The sequence below is a fragment of the Thamnophis elegans genome, chromosome 2, assembly GCF_009769535.1.
Source record: "Thamnophis elegans isolate rThaEle1 chromosome 2, rThaEle1.pri, whole genome shotgun sequence".
In the NCBI taxonomy this organism is placed as follows: domain Eukaryota; kingdom Metazoa; phylum Chordata; class Lepidosauria; order Squamata; family Colubridae; genus Thamnophis; species Thamnophis elegans.
The window spans coordinates 49289583-49306049 of NC_045542.1; the positions used below are offsets into that span (position 1 = coordinate 49289583).

General features: G+C 37.5%; 1 protein-coding gene across 8 annotated transcripts in view; it reads left to right on the forward strand.

Annotated features, from left to right (window-relative positions):
• ASPSCR1 (ASPSCR1 tether for SLC2A4, UBX domain containing) overlaps positions 1 to 16467 on the forward strand; it is a 77426-nt gene that overhangs the window by 26271 nt on the left and 34688 nt on the right. For all 8 annotated transcript variants that reach the window (XR_004254823.1, XR_004254822.1, XR_004254824.1 and 5 more), the window contains exons 5-10: positions 3407 to 3464; positions 4451 to 4524; positions 5802 to 6228; positions 10808 to 10947; positions 14167 to 14248; positions 14948 to 15014. Coding sequence is in view for 4 of the 8 variants with exons in the window: in XM_032211671.1 (XP_032067562.1) it covers positions 3407 to 3464; positions 4451 to 4524; positions 5802 to 6228; positions 10808 to 10947; positions 14167 to 14248; positions 14948 to 15014 (848 nt within the window). In the remaining 4 variants the exon portion in view is untranslated. The remainder of the gene's footprint in view (positions 1 to 3406; positions 3465 to 4450; positions 4525 to 5801; positions 6229 to 10807; positions 10948 to 14166; positions 14249 to 14947; positions 15015 to 16467) is intronic.

The window sequence follows — 16467 nt, forward strand, 5'->3', positions numbered from 1 at the left end:
TGTTTGAATTTGTGAGACACTTGGATAAGTGATTTTGCTTCTTGAAAACTTGGTGCTGTAAGAGTTTTGTTCCTGCATTCTGCTGCGTAACCCTTGTTGCAAGAGACTTTATCTATGTTTATTTTGGGCTCGCAACCAGCGTGACCCGAGACTGATAAAGGCTTTCTTTTGGCAAGCTTTGTGTGACTTTAGTTTTGGAACAGGCTAAGTGGGGGCCAGAACAGTTTATTATATTGCGTATTTGTTTTCATGCCTACGTAAGTTTCTCTCACTGTTATATTTCTGTGCCTGGGAATATTTATATAGTCTTCAAAGATTTTAAACTAAAGCAATTGACTTTTCCACTAGAGTATATATTTCTTCCCCTTGATTCTTAATAAGTTTGTCCCTTAATATTGATGTACCCTTGATTACCTTGATCAAGTACTTTCTGGATAATTTTATTTTTTTCTCTGTGTGGCAGAGTTGATCTGCTTTCCCCTGCCTCCCAAATTACAAATGTTTGCAAAAGGAAGGTGTATCTCTTTTTCTTTATCATAAATATAACATAGTTTTAAACAGTATTTTTTTTCCATAAGGATCATTGGTAGAGAAAGTCTGAAGGGCCACACATGTTGTCTTCAGACTTGTAGAGAATTTCAACACAGTCCCAAAAAATGTCTTTGTAATTAGCAGGAAATGAGATAAATGCACATGTAAGCAAAAAGAGATAGAAGATATGCAAAATCTATTTATTCCAATTATTAGGCATAGTGATGTAGCTTGATTATGCTGCAGATACTAGGAGATAGTAAGTGGCACTGATTTACAATCTTGGCAAATAGGCTGTGTGCCATATGACTTCTTGTCTTCATGTATATTTAAATATGATTTTTCATTTCCAGTGCTGAAGTTTTTCAACTGCCAATCCGTTCAGCATCTTTATATGTGGAAAAAAAGTGGGAGTGCTATTTCAAAACATATTGGGCTGCTTCTGGCAGAAGAATAAAGGAATTCAAGTTATGGTCATAATTGGAAGAAAAAACTATAAAGAACGGGAATTTCCATTTGTAAGAGTCAGTAATAAGAGTTTACGTAAATTTAAAAATAATACTTTCATCTTTCCACAACATTTCTATAAGTCTTCTGGCAGGTATTGCCTTCTGGAAGGACATATTATATTTTTATGTTGGATGCTTTCTGCTTGAGTTGATATAAAAAGCTTGGATCTTAGAAGATTTGTTGTTCCACTAATTTTTATTATTTTATTTTGAGTTCACAGGTCACTTCAGTTTTGCTAGAATTAATATTTTTTTTGCTTTATCTTTCAGTCCTAAAAACTAACTCTTGGTTTAGTGGTATTGGGTATTGAAATGAAAGCCTTTTATTTATTTATAGATACTACATTGCTGGATATTTTAATCTTTACCAAGTATCTAAAATCACATTATCTAATGGACTGTTATACAAGGAAAGATTGGAGGAAGGGAAAGAAGGAAGGAAGGAAGGAAGGAAGGCAGTGCTGTGAAGATTGCCATCTGTACAATGGTGGGATCAATACTAGTCAGACTGATTGTAGCAGATTCCTGAAAGATCAGAGAGTTGGAGGCCCAATGCAGACTTCTACATACTGTATGTACAAAATGACAGATGGCTCAGAACCAGGGACATGCAGTCAGGGGAGGCAGGGAAGGCAGAGCCTCACCACTGTCATCATGAAAAGAAAAAAAAATGTAAAAGGAAAAAGGCTGAGCTAAGTTGCTGCCAGAGTCAGCATGGATGATTCTGCTTAGTGCTTAACTGTTTAAAAAAGCCTCTAAAAAGTGCTCTCTACAGGAGACGGCAGGAGAACGAGGTGCCTCATCTAGATTGACTTTATGATCATTCGAGCAGAGCTAAGCAAGGGTTAAAAGTCAAAAAATTCCTGACAATTGGTGAGGCACGTTGTTCTCCTGCCTCCTGTAGAGGGTGTTTTTTTAGAGGCTTTTTTAAACAGTTAAGCAGAGTCATCCACGGTGACTCTGGCAGCAACTAGCTCAGCCTGACCTCAGCTCTTGCCTTTTTCCTTTTACATTTTTTTTCTTTTCATGATGGCAGGCAAGAGCAGAGTTGAAATCGTCTGTGAAACAGCTGGAAAAGGTACGTGTACGTGTGGGTCGGAGGGAGGGGGAGGAATTCAAACTTCATCCTCCTGGTGCAACTTGTCTGTGTGTGTGTGTTTGAGAGAGGGGGGAGGGAACATTGAGACTGTTCTTTAGTTTATGCACTATGTAACACTCTAATACTATGCCTTTGGGTCTTCTGAAATTTTAATTATCCAATCATAAGCAAAAACAATATTTTCAGTAGAATGAATTTCCACTTCTACTTACACCTGCCACCCAAAATGCTGCTAGTGGTATTGCTAACATGGGCTGAGGAGGAAAACCTAAATTTTCTGAATCCTGGTGCATCTTTGTGTGTTTGTGTGTGTGTGCGTGTTTGAGAGAGGGGAGAGAGAGGGAGGAAGGAGGGGAAGGGAGAAGAAAAAGAAAGAAGGAAACTTATTTAGCAAATAAGTTTAGAAAAACAAATGCTGTCGCTTTAAATCGGAACTGAGCATGCCTGACTGTGGAATTCTGGGAGTTGAAATCCACAAGTCTAAAAAAAATGCTGCCTCACCAGCCATAAACTTCACCGCACGTCACTGCTCAGAACCATGGACTCAAAATGGCAGATACACAAAACAAGTTAACACAGAGAGTGATTTAGTCTGAATTAACCAACTGCAGATATAAAAAAACCAAAAGTTGTAGATAATGATCACCTGTACATGTAATAGTTTACATATAGATTTAAGCCAGCACTTTTTTGCTTTATTGCTTCCTTATATTCATCTACCCTGGAATTCTTCAGCTGTTCTTTATTATTGTTATTATTCAATAATAGTTTGTGTTGTTTCACCACAAAGATATATAAGGAATTCTTCATGAAGGTCAATAGTCTTTTGACAAAACAAAAACAAAACACTAAAGTTGCATCAGACAGTCTTGGTGTTTCCTATAACCCAAAATGGATATAGAACCCAGTGCTCATTAACCAGGCAGGAACATGTTTTAATAGCCAATAGGAACTGGACATATGCTTGCCATCCTTCTCACTGAAGTTACATAGATTGTTCATATACAGTAAGAGTTAAGTCTGACTCTGTAGTGGGTTGGAATGAGAAAGAGATGAAGAGCATACCTGAGCTTTGCAAGGCCCTTTGTGCTATGGTCAGTGGAAGATGGGTACGAAACCATTGAGTATTAATGTTGATAAGCTACTCTGGACATTCTATGAAAGCTTAGAAAATTCACAGACTGTACATTAGATTTGTTTTGGGCTTTTGAAACCAGAAGAGGGTTTTCTTCAATGGGGCATACTTCATTTTTATGTTTCCTTGCAGGGAATATGTGGAAGAGCAAAGTGAAGTGTCCCCTGTCTGTATTTACATGAGAGACGAAGTAAGTCAACAAACCCACTTCTCTGCCATTCCCCTTCTTCTCCCACTGAAAATGACAAAATTGCTCTGCATAGCTTTGCAGTCTGGAAAATCCATTGCTCCTTTTGACTCACTGAAGAAGGGAAATGGAAGGACTTAGTCTCTTCAAAGCTTGAAGTATTTTGAGGGGTGAGGGGGAAAAAAACCCTACTGGAACATAATCATGGGCTGCTTAGCTCAAGCCTTTGAACCCATGAAATATACTCAATGATCTGTTTGTGTGTTTTTTCAATTTCTTATAAAACTCAAGACTCACAACAGTGGTTACAGCTTAATAAATATTTGCTTTTTCCTTGTTTTGATCTCTCCAGGGTTTTTATTTTTGTTTAATGCTTTTTATGTTTCAGTATTTTAGAATCATTCATCACCTACCCTAGAATAAATGCCAACCTCTCCTTCCAGGTACTGAACAGATCACCCTTATAGTAGTCAGTGTTAGTTCTGCTATCCTGGAACTGGAATACTGAAAAGGGTGGGGAGGAGTGGATAGGCAGAATAAACCTCTTCTAAGCCTCCTCTCAGGATAAACTTGTCATCATAGAGCTAAATGCAGTTCGGCATGTTTAAATTATTACTTGAAGATAGGAAGAGCCTAAACTTATGAAATTGCTTAATTCCAAATTGGAGCAATGGTTAATCAAGGTAGATTCCAATATCTCCAATTAGGTGTTTTACAATTCTGCTGTCTAAGATTTCTTTAAATGCAAATGTCAAAAATGGAATGTGAGATTTTATTTATACAAAACTAACATTTAAAAAAATCATCCTTAACACGCTGAACAAGGGTCAACAAAAACATAGAATTATTTAGAAGCATTTAGAGGAAAAGTACATGAGTGCTGTATATTACTCTTCGATACTTTGATACTTCAAGTATTTAAATAACTTTTGAGTGAGTTGCCATTTCAGAACTGATAAAACAGTACTGTATGTTCATTTCCATGGTAGATATCTGGGAAAACTGCTTTGGAGAAGACAAGTCTGAAGTCGCTTGGTCTGACTGGAGGCAATGCCATTATCAGGTAGGGAAGAGCTCCATTTCCTTTTTTCCCTTTTTTCCCTTTTTGTATTTTTTCTTTCTTTTCTTTTTGCCCAAGGGATAAATTTACTTTTGTGGGAGTGAGCATTTAAGGGCATATTTTTGAAGACCTTCATTAGTTTAGATTGCCAGCAGTGAAAAGTGCCTCCCCCCTCCTCCTTGTTGATATCTAATGTTCTGACCTCTACCTGATATTTTGTTTGGTGTTTAATTTACTGTTTTATTTATAGTATATATCACCACTTTACATCCTGAAGGAGATAAGAGCAGTATGCAGAAAGAACAATTAAATATAATAATCTATTATAAAGCAATAAAAATGTAAAATTAAAATATTTGAAAATGCAATCTGGTCCTGAAATTGATGTTTCCTTTGTGATGCCTTGATGATACGTATATCTTCAGTTTATTTTAAAACAACAGTTGGATCTGATTGTACTTCTTTTGGAAGATAATTTCACAATTGAGACCAGGTAATCCTTAGGCATTGTGAGAAATCCATCAGTAGGATAGCAAGTAGGCCTTCCCTAAGTCATCATAGAACAGTGATTGCAAACTTTTTAGGCACAGAGTGCCCAAACCTGAAGGCATGCGCATGTGCTCACCAGAGTGCCAGAAACCCGACAACCAGCTGGCTGGTGGGTATGCAGGCCTCGGAAACTCAACGACCAGCTGGCTGGCATGCATGCACACATTGGAAACCTGACGACCAGCTGGCTGAGCTGGGGCAATGGCACACGTGTCCACAGAGAGGACTCTGCGTGCCTCTTCTGGCACACGTTCCATAAGTTTGCCATTACGGTCATAGAACAATGTCATTCTTTTAAAATAAAACTTAAAAATTATAAGAGCTGGCTTTGCATTCATTATCATATATTCCTTATTTAGCCACCCTGTTTTGCAATTAGACACCTGTGCCAGCTAAGGTTATCTGAATTGTCTTCAAGAATATTCCCAAAAAGAGTTAAATTCCTGAGAGTTGCCCTTTAAGGCTGTAGATTTTAACACTTTATCAAACTTAAAACTTCATTAAATTTGGCAGAGTACTGCATGTAAGTATCTCAGTCTATTGTTTCTATTTTGTTACAGTTTGTGTAAGAAATGCTTCATTTGTTACTGGGGGAAAAAAACTGAATCCCACTTCCCAATAATATAATTGACCACATATTTCTATATTTTTTGATTGAAAAGGAAAATAATTTCTTCTGTCTATGCATACATATACTTAAGCCTTCTTGTTCATGTGTCTCATTTTCATAGAGTGAACACAAAGAAGGCTGTTTCCTCTGATAATGCAGAAGGTGGAAGCAATGAAATTCTTTCTAAAGAAGTACCAGGAGGGTCAGCTTCTACAGAACACCCAGAGGCTGTGTCTTTTGTACACCTCCCTCCCTTTCCAAGCTCATCCTGCTCAAGTGAAGCTGCACTTACCAACCAATGTACTAATAAGCAGAACTGGAGTAAAGGATCTCAGGATAATTCAGAGGAGCTTCGTCCTCCTTCAGAGCTTATTCCTACCTCATTTATCCCTTTCATGGGCAGTGGTCAGTCTCTGGGTGGTGGCAGTCCCACACCAATGCTATCTCCAGTATTGACAAACCAGCCAAGTTCTCTGTCCAGTCCTGGAGGGCCTTCCAAGCCAAAGAAGTCAAAGAACAGCCAAGAAAAACTAAAGGAGCAAAAAGAGGTAGCAGTTTAGCTTGTTTATAGAGTTCTTCGGGAGGAGAAAGTTTTCTAGGCAATTGAACCAATGTGTTAATTAATATATTCTCCCAAATTTAGACAAAATTTTGTCACATTCCCTGAAATAATTAAACCTTCAGTTTATTTTATGTGATTTATTTATTATTTATATGATAGCAAACAGTTTCATAAGTGAGTGATAATGCTCTTGAACATTTCAAATTGGGTGGCTGAAATCATTCATCACCTCTTGTTTTAATTTTCTAGAGCATTCATTTTGTTAGGTCTAAGACAGTTCATGATGTGTTCTGCTTTGTTATTAGGAGCTGGACGATCATTTAATATTTCTGTGTATGGTTGATGTGTTCAGTTCTGATACTAGATTGAGACATGGATTCACCTCCTTACATTGTTTTGCCTGTAGCCATGGGAACCCCCTGCTATAACCTTGACCAACGTCCTTGCATTGCCAAAATCAGACTACTTAAGAGATGCTCTTAGAGCCTGCCTTCTCAGACCTGGTAGAGTGTTGTCTTTAGAGTGGCTGCAGGTTCTGCTGGAGCCTTCCCTCCCTCATATTAAACAGCGTGTGACTTTGATGGCTGCTTTCAGGCGCTTTGATCTTGGGTGCCTTTGCCGCTGATTGATTACGTTGCACTCCCTCCTCTATTCCTTCCATTCCCTTCTCTTGCTCTCATCAACAGCCCTAGAATGGGGCTGGCCACATGGCATCTGTTTTTTGTCCCTTTTTAGTCTGGGGGGGGGGGGAGAAGGGGGAAAAACAAAAGAAAACAAAACAAATTATTTTTAAACATCAAAGGTCCATTTTAGCAAAAGAATCTTCCCATTAATGTTGTGCTTGTGTGGGGTTTTTTTTTTCTTTTAATTTGATGGAAGAAGCTGGATAAAATCTGTGCCGGCGTCCCTCCACTTCTGGGCTAGGACTGGTTCACAGACAAGCTATGCTTTAACTTTGATGTCAAAACATTAATTGTTAGAAGGTAGCTTCACTCCCTATTCCCCTAGAGATCAGAAGAATTCTGCAATGCGGGAGGTTTCAGTCTGATCCGGCATGTTTTTTGGAAGTTGTAGCATGCCCCTCACCTTTTAATTGTGCAGCACAGTAACATTTAGGTCGGTAATAGATAGCTTTGAGTGGCTTGACCACAGCACTATAATAATCCTGGAGTTGAAGATTCTGTCATAGGTTGAGTTTGGAAATCAAAACCAAAATAGGTGAAAAAGTCGAGTATGTTTATGTTTAACTTTCCTTTAACTGCCTTGTGTCGTAATTCCTGGAATGGAAGAACTATTTAGTTCAAAGAGATTACCCATCAAATCATTATGTCACCCAGTCCGTGCTATATGTATTGTGTAGCTGCTGCTTATCCTCCTTTTTTGGAATCTGTAATTGGAGAATTGCTTCTAAGAACCGCATTGTGGAAACTGAACTATTATTCATCAGTCTGTAGCTCCATATCTGAAACAGAGTGCTGGTCTGGTAATTGACTTTGTATTGGTGGTCTACTAGCTTTGAATACAAGAGGACCCGTGCTTTTGTCTTCAGTGTTGGGCAGCAAGCCCTAGCCAAGTGGGATGTTGCCAGTGTCTTGGGTTTGTTTAATAGTAGAGAGGAATGTGTTGCATTGTTTTCATCCTCAAGTCAATTACTTGTTTCTAGACATAGCCCTTCTGGAACTCACTTCAGATTTTGGAAGTCATTGCTGTTATCAGGAGAGTTAAAAGTTTAATGCTTTCTATTTGAAAGCCCTGTCTCTCAAGCTACATTTGGTGCCAATTGCAATTTGAAAGTTCTAGGCAATATTTCTCAGGATAATTATATTGATGTGAGAGAAAAATCAGTTTTTCAGGCTTGTATAATACGTTTTATGTAGGGCATAGAAGACCAGCTGGAAGAGGAAAAAGAGAACATAAACTGGTTAATATGAATGAGGTACCTGCCTCTGAAGCTGAAATGTCACCCTCATGGTTAATTTTTTAAGCTAAACATTCTTTTGTGTCAATTACTATATTTGCTGTTCCTTACTTTACCCACTTTAGTTTGCTACTCTTTGTTATTGCTATAATAAATAAAAAATATCTAGTGGAAGATAGTTGATGGCATTTGGTCCTGTATTAATTATTTGATCTTATGGAGAATCTATCAGAAGTTGTGTAAAATTTATTCATCAGGCATTAATAGAAATTGTTAGGATCTATCATGCAATCCCATAACATCACCACAGCCACCCATTGCCCATTCTGTTCTAATAATTAGAAATAGTGACCCTCAACTCCATTTATATTTAATGTGGGCGAGTGACAAATTACTCGGGTTTGCGAAGTTGTCAACTCTCTCTCTTCTAATCCGGGGAAGGAGTCCATGACTCTCAGTTCAAGACAATTGCTCATTTACACTGCAGCCCAGTCTCCAAACAACTAGAGTCAGGCGACAGTAGTCATTGTGAAAGGACAGATTGGCAGCTCGTGGGTACTCCTTGTGCTTTCTGCCCAGGGAAAGCTACAATCAGGCTCCTTCACCCTCTAGTTAGACCTGACTCTCTTCAACTTTCTAAAAGTAGCTGAGGGTCTACCCACGCAACCTCACTCTTTTAACTTTCCAAATTACCCTCTAGTGCCCACAAATAGAGGAAATCTTGCCTTGTAATTTGTGTTGTCTCTACTGATAATTGAGAGAGGCTCCTTCTATTCCCAGAGGGCTTGTTCAGGGTGAGGAGGGGGTAGTGTTGCTGGAGAGGATGATAGGACGGGAGATGGGTGGGAAGACAAGCAAAAACAGGGTATGCTAGAGACATCAAGAAGGGATGGTGGTGGTACGACTGACTAAAAATAGGACTATCTCAAGTTCACGGAGTCTGGAGCCAGGCCAGGCCAGGCAGATCATTGATGGTCAAAGATGCTAGTTTTCAAAGCAGCCTATTAACCATACAGACCAACTGGTGCCATCGCTTTATAGCTCTGGATTCATAATGTGTCAGCCAAATTTCATTGCACAGTATTTACTTTAATCTCTCAGAACTCGCAGAACCTAGCCCATGCGTAAGAAAGTTTTGTGCACTGAATGGAAACTTTACTTGTAATGTGGTACAGTTTCATTTAGTAGTTTTTATTGTGCAACTACATTGGATGTGCATTTTAGACATTCAGTGCTAAGGAAGCAGTCTTTTCTTCTTTCTAGCCACTTCTGTACTGTAATTTCTATATTCTTTAGTCTTTCCTGAGTCTAGATTTTCTACAACAGGTTTATCTATCTGATTGACATCTTTCCATGGGTAAATCTATGTTTACACAAGAATAAGTGATAGATAGTTTCAGGCTGTATTGAGATACATTTACTAGTTTTAAAAATAATAATAATAATAATAAATACTGTAGAACTGTACATCAAATAACTGTTGAAAATAAAATTTACTAATTTCATTCCAAACTATTCATTAAAAATAAGATTAATAAAATACTAAATAGAACAAACAAAAAAATAAAACAAAAAAGGGAGGAAATCCAAATAAAAATAGTATATCAGTATAATAATGTGGTAGTGACATAAAAACAAAGGAAGGGCAATGCTATAATATATTCCTTTGAATGTATTGCATCACCAATATAAGAATAATAAAAGGTAATCAACCTTTTGGGAACATCCATTGGAAAGTGCAGTATTTTTTTTTTTAAAAAATGTGAAACTAATGTAGTTTCTACATTGAAAGAACTACCCTGGTTATTTCTTAAAACTGGAAATATTTTTTTCTTAGTACCAAATAGCTTGATTATGATCCAATTTTATTTTAATCTTTTTAAAAATTGTTGATAATATTAAGTTGTTGCTTGATTTCCATAAAAGCCTTTTCTAGTTTATTTGAAACAACTGTTGTTGTTTTTTTGAGACCTGCTAAAGCACCCAATTCAAACTTAATAAATAAACTCTTTGTATTACTGTTTGGATGATGTGGTTATTTATATTCATTTTATCATCTTTCAAAGGTTTTAAAAGTATCAATAATAAATGCTTAGAAGGAACTGTCAATCAATGTTTTCCAATAAAAAGTTCTTCCTTCCATTTTTTTAAACAACCTACCTACTTACTACATAGGATTACTAAATCCAGACTATAAAACTTCAGCTGACCACAACGTAGCGGCTCTTTGTTTACAGATCTAATTCAAGTTGAAAGGGGTTTAATATGGATATTAAAAGTAGCATTTTTAAAAACTCCTAGAATCAGAACCTCTCTGCTTTGGAAAGGGCGTATGATATATCTCTAACATAGATTTACAGATTGTAATCAAACATGAATTCTGAGGATGGTGCTATTTTATATAATTATATAATGTATGCTCTGTGAAAATTAGGGCAGGAATTTACATTAGGAAAGATCATAGAATAAGTCAGTTACTAAGTTATGTATGTAAATAAATAAAAAATAAATATATTGCTCAGAAATGTTGGGGGAATACCACAAAACCCACATTTTTCTAAGTGCAAAGATTATATTCCTTGTGCTTTGTGGATTCTGTGCCTTGATGGATTCAAGCATCAAGCTTTAATTTATATTCATTCTACAGCATTTGGACCGAGAGCCAATTGTGTGCCATCCTGATCTTCAAGAGCCATTGGATTCTGATTCACAAGATCTCCCTGATGAATTCTTTGAGGTTACAGTAGATGATGTGAGAAAACGTTTGGCCCAACTTCAGAATGAAAGGTAAATTTATTTTTCACTAGTAGTTAAGTAATTTTTATGGCCAATGTGCATACAATATAGATTGTTTCTTTGATTCTGATGGAATCCTAAACAATGAATATGCTCAGGATTTGCTTCCCAATTGTACTTAATGTTCTTCATATTCTTGGAGGTTTTACTTGTAGTCTTCTAGTTGTATGCTGACCTGCCTAGACAGAAACTTAATGTTTTTCTCTAAATACTAACTTTGTAGGAGGAGATCTATATTAGTTCATCTATGATAGCAAAAAAACCAAAAAACCCAAAACCCAGACCAAGCCTAATAGCACCTTTTGATTAAAAACTGTATTAAAAGTAATAAGCTTTATGAGCCACACTTATTTCATCAGATGCTTAGAATGCCTACACTGATATCAGATTTAAATTGGAGTGGAGGGAGGGGAATACAGATGAGTTATGTAAATTGCAGGGTTACATATGAGACAGTTCTCCAAAATGAAAAACAAGGTTTTAATAGCATCAGTTAGCAAGAGTTTCTGGACTTGCATTAAAAAGTTTCAGGTAATCTCAACAGATCTCAACAACTACAACCATTATTGTTGATACTTTTCTTCTGTCATACAAAAACATACACTTGTTAATAACATAAAATTAGTTGGAAAAGGTACTACTAGATTCCCTCTAATTCTAGAGAATCTAGCATCAATGCAGTATTTTCTTAAACATGATTGTTGAGATATTAAAGTACCATGTACTTCAAAGAAAATATGAATGTAGACTCAGCAGTAGAAGATAAATCCACTTCTGTACCATAAATATCTTATTTAGACAGTAGACTTTAATTTCCTTTGTAATTTGTAACTTAACTTTTTAAGTAGAAAAGTTTTTTTAGCCACACACATTTTTGTCTCTAAAGCCTTTGCAAACATATGTGGATGGCAATATCTGTTCCTTGCACTTCTGAAGATTCTTTGGACTAGGATTTTCTTAGTTCTTACTAGTTTCCAGAAATACCAGCCAATTCATCTAATTCACAAAATTGCTTGGAAGGTTTTTTTTTACATTGTCATCTGCTTAGATGCATCTATTATAAACACTGGAAAAAGGGTGGATGAATGGTCAACAAAGCTCATGGTTTCTTTGTTTATATGACAGTGAACCCTTTGATCACAGAGCAAGTCTTCGCAAGTGTTAATACAAAAAGCAAGTCCGAGCTACTTTTAACTCAGAATATTTATGTCCTCCGAATTGTGATATTATTGGTTTGAAATTTGGAAGTGAAAGAATCTTGAAAGTATACAGGGAAGACATGTCACAGGGGACGGGTTGTCCAATTGTTGATAGATGCAAGAGATTATACAGAATTCCTAGAGAATATTTCAAAATAATACAATACTTCACATTGTATATTGGTGATAACATGGGGTGCCCCATTGAAAATAGTGATTAGAATATTGCATTGGCGCCAGCGAAACCTCTGTCCAAGTCCAGCCTCAGCTGCAGAAAGGCAGTGGGTAACCTGAGACTAGTCACTCTTTCATCTCAATCTACCTCACAGGATGCTTGTGAATAAAAGAGGGAGCAGAGGATTTTGAGTATACTACCTTGAGCTCCTGAACAAAAAGTGGGATAAACAAATGACAGAATGAAAGCACTTGTGTTAATATGAGCAAAGACAGTGTACTAAATTGCAGAAGATATACCGGTATTTCTGTTATTTTAGCTTTTATTAAAACTCTGTAAGCATACCAACTATTGACACTTTCTAAATATATGTTTTATGGACTGTTTTTCTTTCATTTTTATAAAACCTGATAGGTTATAAATTAATTTCTATAAATATGTCTATAAGACACCTTCCCAAACTGGTCACTTTCTAGATGCATGAGCCTAATCTCTCAAATATTTCAGCAGTGACCATGCTGGCTAGAATTCTGAATTAAGGACCACCCATCTGGAAGAACTCTGACTGAGAAGAGTTGCAAAGCTGTACTTATAAGCACGCTGGGGGTGGGGTGGGGGTGTCTTCATTGATAAATACTTTATATTTATCTCTCTTGAATCAATATTTTAAATGCCAAATTAATTATATCTGTCTCAACTTTCAACAGTTCTTTTTGATATTGTAGCATAGGATTTTGTTGCATTATATATAAGATTAAATTTACCTTTTCATTGACATTTTTCCTTTATAGGTTGGCATAAAAATTGATAATTATGTGTAAATTATACTGACCTGTACAATAATTTTCTAAAATAAGACAATAGAAATACAACTTTTATGGCAATTCCAACTTTTATGATATACCCTTAGGAGCCTAGGTGGAACAGTAATTAGAGGGCAGTACTGCAGGCTACTTCTGCTGACTGCTGGCTGCCTGAAATTTGGCAGTTCGAATCTCACCAGGCTTAAGGTTGACTCAACATTCCATCCTTCCGAGGTTGGTAAAATGAGGACCCAGATTGTTACTGTCAGGTTCTGAAGGATTAATGAAAACAGCCAAACATGGAGACGGTTTGAAAATGCTGTTTATCTTCTTCCTCCGGCACAAACTGACCAACAAAGAACTTAGGTAATGAATAAATTGTCAGAGCTGACACCCGGTGCTCCCCACCACCTTGAGCAAAAAATGGCCCTTTTTTCACCCATTTCTGCCTTCCCCAGCCCCTTTCAGAGCTCTCTGAAAGCCTATAGGCTCTGCACGGCCATTTTGGTGAAGGGGAGGGGTTTCAGGAGGCAAAAAATGCTGTATTCAGTGTATAAGATGCACCCAGTTTTTCAGCCTCTTTTTTGAGGGAAAAAGTTGCGTCTTATGCTCCGAAAAATATGGTGATCAAGAAATACTGAGGAAAAAAGTTGCGTCTTATACTCCGAAAAATATGGTGATCAAGAAATACTGATGCAGTCATTACTTATGGGGCATAGGTATGCTATGTAAAAATATGGTTGTTTATTTCCAGTATCTCAAAATTAATTGTTTGATATATATTTAGGAAAATGGAATGACAAGTTTTCATTAAAATGACTTTGTGCAGGTTTTTCAGGATACAAATTGCCTCTGTCTTTTGAACAATCTAATCTTTAGTGTGTGTAGGGAACTTTTATACACAGAGGTTAAAGATAGCAAAAGGATCATATCAGAATGAACAAATACAGAAGTTAAATTGATGATTGAGGAGCATAACAGGGTTGAGTTGATCTCCACTTACGGCAGTCTGCTAAGCCTTGTCTCTTCTTAGGAGGTGTTTAGAAGAAGTTCCCTTGATGACAAAGGCACAGCGAGAAGCTCAAACGAAGGAGAAATTAGAGCGTTATCCAAAGGTAAACCTTTTTTGTGTCATCATGATTGTCCCACAGAATTAGAAATATAGAGATCTAAGTGACATAAGGGAACATATAAGTAGCAAATATCTGTGGCCCAGTCAAAAAAAAATATTCCACTACTGTTTTTGCTTCTTTTTACATGAATTGGAAGAACTGGAATGTACACTGAATAGCAGTAAGTGTTGTCTTGTTTTAGGATTCCCCCTGAGAGAATTTTTAAAGCAGGGCAGTGGACAGATTTCTTGCATGTTTTGTTCTGCATGTTCTTTTGGTGTGAGATACAAGAGTTCTGTTGCTAAAATGAAGTGAGAATACTTAGCATTTACACAATGCTTTTAAAGTACAACCTTTCTGATCAAATCCAGAAATTACCTAATTAATTTCTAGTGAGGATAAGATTTGAATTCACACTCATGCTTTTCTTTCCATCTCTGCTACTTCAGCTGAACACTGCTATCCCTGAGTGGTCCAAGTATCAGTTTTTATGTTGCACTTCGTTTTAAAACATCTGTATGGGTTAGTTTCCACCACTCTAAAAAGGCTCTTGAAAATTACATGTCTAGTCTCACTGAGCTACACTGCCCATTCATGAAAAGAAGCAAGTTTTTGAAAATGGGCTGGTATTATTTTCAAACATGCATGAAGCTAATGTTTCTTTTTATGTGAGTAGATGCCTGATTCTTTGCATTCAACTAGGTGGTACTACGTGTTTACTTCCCAGATCGTCACATTTTGCAAGGTTTCTTTCACCCTAGTGAAACAGGTAGGAGTACATCTTTATCTCCTATCTTCTGCTTTATATAAATAATCGAACTGAAAAAGACCAACAGTGCCTGGCTATCAAGCTAATGTTTGTGACTTAAAAAGATTTACACGTCTCTAGCTGCTTTATTTTACTGCTATTTTAAAAGTTTATTGTATGGAAAATTGAGTGGTATGGAAGATAGCTGAAATTGCTTTCTGAACAGAATGTGTTTCCTACAACTGCCTGCTGGCTTCTTTTTCAGACCACTTACCACGGCATTAGTCATGCTCAGATGAGCCCATTGAACAAACAGGGTGTTGGTCTAGCATAGTTTCAGCCAGAGCCCAAAAAAGAATTGGAAATATTGGAAAGAATTTGAATCAACCACTCTGCTTCAATGTGCTGGGGGTCAAGAGGAAAACCAGACTCCCTGCACCTTTAAATAGTCAAAATCTAGGACTTTTTAACTGCAAAGTAGGATATGCACCCAAAGAGATGTCCCTCTTCAATGGGAAAGAGGGACATCTCTTTGGGTGCACATCCTACTTCATAGTTTGATTTCTCTCAGGCCTGAAACTTGATGATATTCTTTACTTGATTGGACTCAAAAAATACCTCTCCTGCTGGATCTAATACAGCAGATGGAGACCACCACAGGATTGTGGTGCTTCAAAAAATCCTGTACCCTTTCTGGGTGACAAACAACAGCTGGAATTGCACATGTAAGTCTATTGGGAGTCAGTACGGTTTGTGTAGCAAAGGTAAAATGCTGTAATTGTCCACAGGATATGCTCCATTCTGATCAACTTCATTTTACGGATTCTTTTAAAAGGTAGCCTCAGGGACAGCTTGTTTCCTAGTCTATTCAGTAGTCTGTTCTGGAGGTGACCATGAATGTCCATGGGCAGAGCCTCTTGGTCCAGGGAAAGAGGCAATTGGTATGCAACACAAAGATTTCTCAGCTCTTCCATAATCCAGGAGGAACGCCAGGATCCGCAGAGGAGGAAAAGCACATAGACACAATATGGTACAGAGGCCCAGTTACCTTTTCATTCCAAGCAGTGACTTGGGCTTTAGTTGACTTGTCAATGAAGGCTTCAGGGATAATCCCAAGCTCCTTCCAGAGCCTAGGACAGGGGTTTCCAACCACCACCCTGCCCCCGTCCTTAGACCAGTACCAGTCTGCGGCATGCCAGAAACCAGGCCACACAAACAAACGTGCAAAACTATGCCCCCCCCTCCAGTTCATGAAAAAAACCTCTCTTCATGGAACCGGTCCCCGATGCCCAAAAGTTTGGAGGCTACTGGCCTAGGAGATTCACATGTGTCCCCAGCAGTTAAAAGTCCATGCCCCTGGAAATCTGGCCAGAGTCTGAAACTAAGCACAGAGGGCTGGAATGTGGAACTGGTACCAAACACCAAGTCTATGTTCCCTGAAAATGGCCCACCCCTCATCTCATGCCATATCTTT